Below are 10,593 nucleotides of genomic sequence, written 5' to 3' on the forward strand. Positions count from 1 at the left end.
CTTTGAACATTGAGATTTTTTAGTCAATAAATCATGAGATATCAAGTAATTTTTTAACAACTTAATCTAATCTAATAAGATGTTAAAAAAACAAATACCTAAAGATCTTAATTTAAAAGTTTAAAATGTTTAAGATAAATGTAGCCATAAGTTTTGCCATGTTCTAAAGTTTCGTCAAGATAATGAATTTCTTAGTTGCAATAAAAACTATAATCAAGAAAACAGTTAAGTTTTAAAGAACGTGATGATATTTAAAAATTACTTTTAATATTGTTAGTGTCGTATTGTCATAATAAATATATTTATGTTTTACAATAATGATATAGTTTAAGCGTGATCAAATATCTGTTATATCGTACAAGCTCTACAAAAAAAAGGAATTTTTAAAATAATTTGGGTAATTCGGGTATACCCGAAACCCAAAAAATGTACCCTTTACCCTATCCGAAAAAAATTGGGTAACCCGATTACCCGGAAAAATTTACCCGTTACCCGACCCGATTTACCCGATACCCGAAAAAATCGGGCGGGTAATTCGGGTAACGGGTATTTTCAACAGGGCTAGTACGCACTATCTTCGTAGAGAATGTTTTTAACAATATTCTCAAATAAAAATGACGGAATATTTATAATGAATTTAATTTGCTTCCAAATCAACCTAGGAATGGGAATAAAGTCATAAACATAACTTTCTATTGCAAAAGCCAATTAGGTAGAGATTGCTTGACATTTGCAACAAAATATATTCCCATTTTATTCATTCCTTTTTAATGAGCTCAATTTACGTTCCCATCTTCACCTGCAAAACTTCTACATTTGCAACGTGGATATCCAATTCCTCCTACTTATATTACATGTATGTATATGTCTGTCTCTTTTTCTTTCATTTGAGGTTATTTTATATATTTGTATATATATGTTTTGTGTGGATAGCATACCAAGATACGTTCTTAGTTGGAAACCGAATAACACATACTTTATATAGCCACATGCCAACCAAGTGTTTGATTAAAAACTTAGAAGAAAAGAGTTTTGATATAAGATCCTATATTTTATGTTTTTTCCAGATTAAACCTCAACTTTATTTTTTTCCTAAAAATACCTTGCAATTTTTTTTCTTTTCAATTTGGCCATTTTCACAGGCTTACCGATAATCTTCCGGGTTTAGACAATTTTTTGCAGAAAAACTCAACTTTCTTTCCGAACAAAACCTCAGGATTTTTTTTTCTCAAAAAACGTTCACATTTGACAATTCTTTTTGGAAAAAAATAACTGAGGGCTTTTCGGAAAATGCGTCTAAAACCAGAATATTACTGGTAAACCGCAAGGGCCAAATCGGAATAAATGGAAAAAAGTAAGGTCTTTATCAAGAAAAAAATTAATTTAAGGATTAATGGAGAAAACACCCAAAATATATGGTCTTTCATGACATGATCATGAGTGTATCATTAATACAATATTACTATATAGGTTTTTACTTGCATATATTCTGAAGTTAACATCACTTGTTTAAGAATAACATACCCTAATATTTAATCATGGAATTAAAGAATGTTCACAAAGCTAAGTTGAATTTAAAGTGAAAGTAAATCTCTTTTGATTGTGAAAGTAGAATATTTTCCATGATAAGCAAGGAGGAGCTGATCATCAGGTGGCCTTTTATCATTCAAACTTTGGAAGATAGATTGTTCTATTTATTAGTTGTGAATGACTTGACTTAGGCATGTTTGTGTTATTATCTTAAATTTTATCTTTACTTCCCTTCTATTTCTTAACGGGGTTCAAAGATTTGGATGTTGAAATCATGTCCTTGACTAAAAAGTGAAAGTTGAAAGCACTAGCTAATAGTATGGTTTTTACTTGATAAATTTAATATGTAAACGTTGGATCAATTATTATTATTTTTTTTTTCATGTTTGTTATGACGACGTAAAGCTTCAGGTTTCTAGTTGTATATATTTATTGTTGTACACTATAACTAGACATTTCTTGGACATAGTTGCAATGGAGCAAAATTTTCACTTTCGTCACAGCCATATGCTCAGCCCTGTCCCTCTGCAACCAAACCATGATAATGAAAACTCTGATGATGATGATGAAGAAGAGAAAGAAGAAGGTGAGGAGGAGGATTTTGTGGCTGAAGAGTAGCATGTTGGACAGTGCAAAATGTGTAAGGAAGGGATCTACTCATTCCATATGAGTTACTACAAGTGTAAGGATTGTCATGATGACTACTTGTTGCACCAATTTTGTGCAGAAATGCCAAAAACCCTACAAAACCACCCATCACATGATCCCCATCCCTACCATAATCTTACCTTGTCTAAGGATCAATTTTGGACATATGATCCAAAATTAATAGAATGGACATGCAGTGTCTGCAATCTTGTGCAAAAGGAATTATTCCATTACCATTGTTCCATTTGCAAAATCAATATGGACATAATATGTGCTACTATGTCTCAACAAAAGATGGACCACCCAAGCCACCCTCACCAACTGCAACGTATGCCCAAGAAAATGGTATCCCGTTGCAATGCTTGTGGTGAGGAACATCAAGGGACATTCTACCAGTGCACCACTTGTTTTTGCTACTCCATCCACTTAGATTGTGCTTTGTTGCCTGCAAAGTTACTTATCCAACAACATACCGATGCCACTTTCACTCATTCTCATCCACTTACCCTTGCCTATTCCTTTCCTGTAATTGATATAGTAGCTAAGTACTATCCTAGATGCAGAGTTTGTAAGAAGCACTTCGATTTTTACTTATGGCTTTACAAATGCGATAAATGTCAATACTATGTCCATATTAATTGTGCGACTTCAAAGACAGAGCCATTTATGTCAATCTTCTTAATTCCAGGTAATCTATATATAACTTGTGTATTCATCTCTTTAATTTGTTTTACCACTTAAAGATTTCTCAATGTTGCATGGTTTGTAATTACTTTTTAATGTTTGTTGTCATTTATCAGGTAGTGGCAAGACTTATAAAAATTTCAAAGACGATGATTATCCTAATCTTCTCCAATGTCCATTTCCGGATGAAAGTTACAACCTTCTCAGACACTACTATTTTATGAAAAATAAGAAAGAGTTTATTACTATGATTAAAGAAGAAGAGCATGGCGGAGAAATGCTCAACCATTTTAGTCATCAACACCCACTGATTCTTTTAGACACACACACGCAACAAACATCAGTACTAATTGTTCTTCACAGCCCCATGAAGAAAATTCAAGTATTATGTGACGGATGTTTGAAACCAATTATGGAAATGCCATTTTATAAGTGTTCTGAAATAAGTAGTTGCGGTTTTGTTCTTCATGAGTGGTGTGCCAGGCTACCTTCCAAGATACATGACCACCCGGGCCATCCACAGCATGCACTAGTTCTCATGTCAAACAACCCTCGTCAATTATTGGGTTTATTTTTCTGTAACATTTGTAGGTTATATTGTAATGGTTTCGCATATGGATGCATTGCATGTGAGTATTATGTGGATATCAATTGTGCATTCCTACCTAAAGAAATCACACATGAAGCTCACCCAGGCCATCTCCTCTCAAGAATCAATGCTTCTCCAGCTGATTTATCAAAAATATATTGCAATTCATGTAAGTGTTACCTGAAAAATTGCAATATCGCTTTCCATTGCCCCTCCTGTGATTTCTACTTGGATACGGAGTGTGCTTTCTTGTTGCCTGGAGTGATGAGGCACCAGTTCGATAAGCATCCATTGAGCCTAAGATACAATCCAGTTGAGAACCACCCCAGCGACTACTTCTGTGAAATTTGTGAGGACAAATTTGACCCTACATTGTGGTTCTATCATTGTAGTTGTTGTGCCCAGTCTATGCATCCTGCTTGTGCGCACTTAATCCTTGGGTGTGAGCAACATGTATATGAAAAAAAGTATAGAAGACGTGTCTTTCGTTATCTCAATGTCAAGTTTGGAGGAACGGTTGAGATCAAAAGACTTCACCCACATCGTCTATCCTTTCTTCAAGGGATTCAGTCCCATGGTCTGTGCTATTTGTGCGCTAAAGAATTGCAGTACGACATGATCTTTAAGTGCTTGGAGTGCGATGAGTATGCACTTCATTATGGTTGTGCTTTTACATTTATCAATCGATCAAGTTATGTGCTTAATTGATACTTGGTGTAACTACACACTTGTACCTTTGTTATTTGCATCTTTAAATCATTCATTTAATTAATTAGTTTTGATTTATGTCTTTTATGAGTTGGTGTCAATCATTTGCTTTGTGAACAAATTTATATTATTCTCTTGTAAAAATCTTTAATTTCATTTGAAGGTTCAGTTATTTAATAAAATACAGATCCTTTATTTGCCAAAAAAATATTAGAATCTTGTTATGTACATAAAGTGCATTAAAGGTGTTGTTTTCCTTATGGTGTCATGGTTTCTCATTGTCTAATAGTATTATGGGATGAACTTGGAAATTTTGGTATTTATCTTGCAACAAAAGATATGAAAAGTTGCAATACATAAAACTTACAGTCCGACAATATGATAAGGATTAAGGAATCATCTTCTATGTATTTTTCTGAAATTAATGACAAAAAAAAAAACAAGAATATCAGATTTTTCTCAAAACATCAAATACAATAAAATGTCAGGCTGGGATTACAACACCAATTAACCTGCTTCAAATATTAACCATTAAGACTACTATTAAATATTAGTGTATCTATATAAAAAACAAAAATGGAATCTTTTTGTGATAAAAAAAAATAGCAATGGACTTTATAGACTGCATTATAACTTATACCCTGACACACAAGTCTCTGTTCTGCAGCAACCTGATGAGAGCACAATAGACTGGTTGTTTGGTGTAATCTTGAATCTGCAAAAACATCAAATATAGAAGACAATAATAAAATAAATAATGTGACAAAGAACTACCAAACAAAACAGAACTTAGTATTTCTTGTGGACATCCAAAAAATGAAAAAAATATATATAATCTGACTCTAGTAATGATGCATATGATCATAGGAGTCATATTACTAAAACAAGTTTGTACTTAGTTATGTCTATATAAATGTAGTCATTTGCATGCAAAAAGGATATAAGCTTTCCTTAGTTTTAAGTTTTGTGTAAAGCATAATTTAAATTGGGACAGAGGGTATATAACTTTTTTTTTTAAAACATTGGTAACATGAACGAAGTTGGCATCTTCTATGTCAAATATATCTATTGCTGCTTAAGCAACACAGGAATGGCCACATACTCAAATTGCACCAGAAAAGATGGTTAAATCAACAAAATGGGAATTGTATTAATTTAAAAAAAAAAAAAAAAAAAAAAAAAAAAAAAAAAACCCAATAACATTACCTGATAAACCCATTGACCAAGAATAAGTGCAACTTTCCTACGTATAATCTGAAATTTAGGATGAGCATTTGTGAGTTCCAATGATATTGTCAAACCTGCAAAAAATTCACACAAACAAAAGTATAATTCATCTTACAGAAAAATAAAAAATAAATTTATATATTAAGTAAAAAAAATTATATAGATCAAAGATGTATATAAAGTCTAGAAGGGTAAGAAAAAGTCACACCGGTCCTGTAATGATCAACTGAAATGTCAAGTTAGTTCAATTTGACAGCTTTGACTTTTTAGAGGAGTCAAACATCAAGAATAAAAGTGTGATTACTTGGCGTACATTCAAAATATGTTGAAATTGAGTCTTGACTCAAGAAATACCTTTGGTAATGAGTTATAAACATAAAAAAAAAAGCAATTTGAACTCTCGAGTTTGGTAAAAGTAATTTAGTAACAGTAGACAACATTGACTTTTGGTAAAGTCATACTCTACACAAGAATGGGAATTTCAAGTCTATGATTAGGAAGCTAGTTAATGTTTGCTATTGGGACATCTGTATGATATTACTTGATGATGCAAGTGTTTGGTAAGTCATCTTGTAATTATTCAATTAGTTGTCAAAAGATTGCAAAAAAGTTAACTTGTAAGAAAAGAAAACACTAATTTTGAAACAAATTTGTAAAAAAATAAAAATTTGGTCCAAATATAATAAAATGTAAAACCTGGGTCAAAATTCTAAAATTCTAAAATGACCTGGCATGTAAAACCCCCAAATTCAATATGGCCTTCGCTAATGTGATGAATTGTTTCTTCAATTCCACTAAGGGAGCAAAGTATGCACTGTCTTCTTAGAGAATGTTTTTAACAATATTCTCTATTAAAAATGATGGAATATTTATAACGAATTTAAAACCTAGGAATGGGAATAAAGTCGTAAACATTACTTTCTATTGCAAAATTAAGCCAATTAAGTAGAGATTGCTTGATATTTGCAACCAGATATATTCCCATTCATTCATTCATTCCTTTTTAATGCGTTCAATTTACGTTCCCATCTTCACCAGCAAAACTTCTACCTTTGCAACGTTGATATCCAATTCGTCCTACTTATATTACATGTATGTATATGTATGTCTCTTTTTCTTTCATTTTGAGGTTATTGTATATTTGTATATGTTTTGTGTATATATTATACCTAAGATATGTACAACACATACTTTATATATTATAGATTAAAAACTTAGAAGAGTTTTGATATCATAAAAGACCTTATATTTTAGGTTTTTTCCAAATTAAACCACATCTTTATTTTTTTCCTAAAAGTACCTTACATTTTTCTATTTTTTATTTTTCAATTTGGCCATTTTAGCAGGTTTACCGATAATCTTCCAGTTTTAGACAAATTTTTCTAGAAAAACTCAACTTTTTTTTTTCCCGAAAAAACCTTAGATTTTTATTTTATTTTTCTCAAAAAAAAAACTTCACATTTAACATTTTTTTTCGGTAAAAAAACTTAGGGTTTTCCAGAAAAATTGTTTAAAATATATGGTCTTTATCAAGAAAAAAATTAATTTGAGGTTTAATCCAGAAAGCACTCAAAATATATGGTCTTTCATGACATCATATCATTAATACTACTATATGGATTTCTACATGCATATATTTTGAAGCTAACATCATTTACTTAAGAATAGCATATTCTAATATTTAATTATGGAATTAATAAAAGTTCACAAAGCTAAGTTGAATTTAAAGCAAAACTAAATCTTTTTTGATTGTGAAAGTAGAATATTTTCCATGATAAGCAATGAAGTGTTGATCATCAGGTGGCCATCTATCATAAAGCTTTGATTGGTAAACCAAGTTAATTGAGATGGGTGTTAATCGCACGATTGATATATATATATATATATATATATATATATATATATATATATATATATATATATATATATATATATATATATATATATCATTCAAACTTTCGTAGGTAGATTATTCTATTTATTAGCTGTGAATGACTTAGGCATGTTTGTGTTGTGTTATTATCTTAAATTTTATCTTTACTTTCAATCTATTTGCTTCAAAGATTTCGATGTTGAAATCATGTCCTTGACTAAAAAGTACAAGTTGAAAGCACCAGCTGATAGCATGACTTTTACTTGATGAATTTAAGGTCTTACGCATACATATCTATAAACATTGGATCAGTTATTCTTTTTATTGTTTGTTATGACGACCTAACAATTTAGGTTTCTAGTTTTATTTATTTGTTGTAGTTGCAATAGAGCAGCATCTGCACTTCACTCATGATCATATGCTCCACCTTTTCCATCTGCAACCAGCTAGCCACGATAATGAAAACTCTAATGATGATGATGAAGAAGAGAAAGAAGAAGGTGAGGAGGATGATTTTGTGGCTGAAGATAAACATGTTGGACAATGCAAAATGTGTGAGGAACATATCTACTCATTTCATATGAGTTACTACAAGTGTAAGGATTGTGATGACTACTCGTTGCACAAATTTTGTGCAGAAAGGCCAAAAACCCTACGAAACCACCCATCACATCCCCATCCCAACCATAATCTTACCTTGTCTGAGGAATTCTGTTGGATATATTATCCAAAATCAAATGAATGGAAATGTAGTGTCTGCAATCTAATTAAGCAAAAGAAATTATTCAATTACATGTCTTATTTGCAGACTCAATATGGATATTATATGTGCTACTATGTCTCAACAAAAGATGGACCACCCAAGCCACCGTCACCAACTGCAACGTATGTTGGTGATTTTGATCATCAATGTTATTTAAGTGTAATGAGATTACTTTGTGTTGACCAAAAATGATCTTGATAAATATTAAACAAGTAAGGAAGGTGTAGAGTACACACTTGTTTAAGTTTGATCAAGTTTCAAAGTACACTGTCATTTAGGGGCAAAGCCCCTAAATGAACGGGGGTCCGGGGGCAGCGCCCCTGGCGCGGGGTCCAAGGGGCGGCAGCCCCTGGCGGGGACCATTGGTTTGACCCTTATCCATATATCCGTTTTATGACAGTTTTTATGGTTTTATGACAGTTTAAAACTGTCATATGACAGTTTTCAGACAAAGTTGTTAAAATTTGGTTTTGGTCTCATTTTCTGGTACATATGAAAATATCATCAAACATTCTTTGTTCTTGTCTCTCTGAGTCTTATCCAATTGAAGATTTGGGAGTACCACCAAATACTTCGATTTGAAAGTGATAATCACAATTCTCAGAATTTCCAAGCCTTTCTAAACCCAAATTTCTAACAACGTATGGCCAAGGAGTTGGTATCACGTTGCAGTGCTTGTGGCGAAAAACATCAAGGGACCTTCTACCAGTGCACCACATACCTGTGGTACTCGATCCACTTAGATTGTGCTTTGTTGCCAACAAAGTTACTTATCCAACAACATACCGATGCCACTTTCACTCATTCTCATCCACTTACCCTTGCCTATTCCTTTCCTGTAATTGATATAGTAGCTAGGTTCTATCCTAAATGCAGAGTTTGTAAGAAGCACTTTGATAGTTATTTATGGCTTTACAAATGCGACAAATGTCAATACTATGCCCATATTAATTGTGTGACTTCAAAGAGAGAGCCATTTATGTCAATCTTCTTACATCCAGGTTATTTATTTATTCTTCTCTTTAATTTTTTTTACCACTTAAAGATTTCTCAATGTTGCATGGTTTATTACTTTTTAATGTTTGTTGTCATTTATCAGGTAGTGGCAACACTTATAAAAATTTCAAAGACAATGATTATCCTAATCTTCTCCACTGGCCATTTCCGGATGAAAGTTATAACCTTCTCACACACTATTTTATGAAAAATAAGAAAGAGTTTATTACTATGATTAAAGAAAAGCATGACGGCGAAACGCTCAACCATTTTAGTCATCAACACCCACTGATTCTTTTAGACACACAACAAGCATCAGTCGGTAACAAATCAATTGTTCTTCACAAACCCACGAAGAAAATTCAAGTATTATGTGACGGATGTTTGAAACCAATTATGGAAATGCCATTTTATAAGTGTTCTGAAATAAGTACGTGTGGTTTTGCTCTTCATGGGTGGTGTGTCAGGCTACCTTCCAGGATACATGACCACCCGGGTCATCCAGAGCATGCACTTGTTCTCATCTCAAACAACCCTCGTATGTTCATGGGTTTATTTTCTTGTTACATTTGTAGGTTATATTGTAATGGTTTCACATATGGATGTACGACATGCAACTATTATGTAGATATCAATTGTGAATTCCTACCTAAAGAAATCACACATGAAGCTCACAAAGGCCATCTCCTCTCAAGAATCAATGCTTCTTTAGCTAATGTATCAGAAAAAATATGCAATTCATGTAATTGTTTCCTGGATTATGGCAATATCGCTTTCCATTACCCCTCCTGTGATTTCTACTTGGATACGGAGTGTGCTTTGTTGTTGCCTGGAATGATAAGGCACAAGTTCGATAAGCATCCATTGAGCCTAAGATACAATCCAGTTGAGAACCACCCTGGCGATTACTTCTGTGAAATTTGTGAAGACAAATTTGACCCTAAAAAGTGGTTTTATCATTGTATTTGTTGTACCCAGTCTATGCATGTTGCTTGTGCGCCCTTAATCCTTGGGTGTGAGCAACATGTATATGCCAAGTATGAGAGAGGTGTCTTTGAGTTTTTGAATGTCAAGTTTGGAGGGACGGTTGAGATCCAAAGACTTCATGAACATCGACTATCCTTTCTTCAAGGGATTCAGTCCCATGGTCTATGCAAAGTGTGTGGCAAAGAATTGCAGTATGATATGATCTTTAAGTGCTTGAAGTGTGAGTATTCAGTTCATGGTACATGTGCTTTTTCATTTGGCAATTGATCAAGTTATGTGCTTAATTGATGCTTGGTGTAACTAAACACTTGTACCTTTGTTATTTGTATCTTTAAATCATTCATTAAATTAGTTGTCAGTTTATGTTTTTAATTTTATGAGTTGGTGTCACACCCCAAAACCGAAATGGTGGAAACGTTCTGGGGTGGATGACATCATGTCAAGTATCACAACATATGCAGTATAGTAATCAAAGTACACCAACCATTGCATTAATAGTAATAGTTTTACATAGTTTACATTACATAGAAACATCAAAGTTATACAAGTAATAATATAGGTGCAGCTTGGTACTAAACTGACTTCACC

The 10,593-nt window shown here is 32.7% G+C and overlaps 2 protein-coding genes across 2 annotated transcripts; both read left to right on the forward strand.

The window, feature by feature from the left end:
• Nucleotides 1-394: 394 nt before the first annotated feature.
• Nucleotides 395-4,269, forward strand: LOC145076982 (uncharacterized). The gene is made up of 2 exons (XM_079022763.1): nucleotides 395-2,866; nucleotides 2,979-4,269. Exons 1-2 carry the CDS (start codon nucleotides 2,167-2,169, stop codon nucleotides 4,157-4,159), a joined length of 1,881 nt encoding a protein of 626 aa, XP_078878889.1. The 5' UTR covers nucleotides 395-2,166; the 3' UTR covers nucleotides 4,160-4,269.
• A 4,396-nt stretch (nucleotides 4,270-8,665) lies between these two features.
• LOC145075538 (uncharacterized) lies at nucleotides 8,666-10,272 on the forward strand. Its single transcript, XM_079021749.1, has 2 exons — nucleotides 8,666-9,023; nucleotides 9,122-10,272. Exons 1-2 carry the CDS (start codon nucleotides 8,666-8,668, stop codon nucleotides 10,270-10,272), a joined length of 1,509 nt encoding a protein of 502 aa, XP_078877875.1.
• The last annotated feature ends 321 nt before the right edge of the window (nucleotides 10,273-10,593 follow it).

This window comes from Lactuca serriola, chromosome 9, assembly GCF_051521515.1.
Source record: "Lactuca serriola cultivar US96UC23 chromosome 9, Lser_US96UC23_V15, whole genome shotgun sequence".
In the NCBI taxonomy this organism is placed as follows: Eukaryota; Viridiplantae; Streptophyta; class Magnoliopsida; order Asterales; family Asteraceae; genus Lactuca; species Lactuca serriola.

Bases quoted from the DNA above. Each gene is read 5' to 3' on its own strand.
- LOC145076982 (XM_079022763.1), top strand. From the start codon at position 2,167: ATGTGTAAGGAAGGGATCTACTCATTCCATATGAGTTACTACAAGTGT. The intron at 2,867-2,978 runs GTAATCTATATA...GTCATTTATCAG, and splicing joins GTCAATCTTCTTAATTCCAG to GTAGTGGCAAGACTTATAAA.
- LOC145075538 (XM_079021749.1), top strand. From the start codon at position 8,666: ATGGCCAAGGAGTTGGTATCACGTTGCAGTGCTTGTGGCGAAAAACAT. The intron at 9,024-9,121 runs GTTATTTATTTA...GTCATTTATCAG, and splicing joins GTCAATCTTCTTACATCCAG to GTAGTGGCAACACTTATAAA.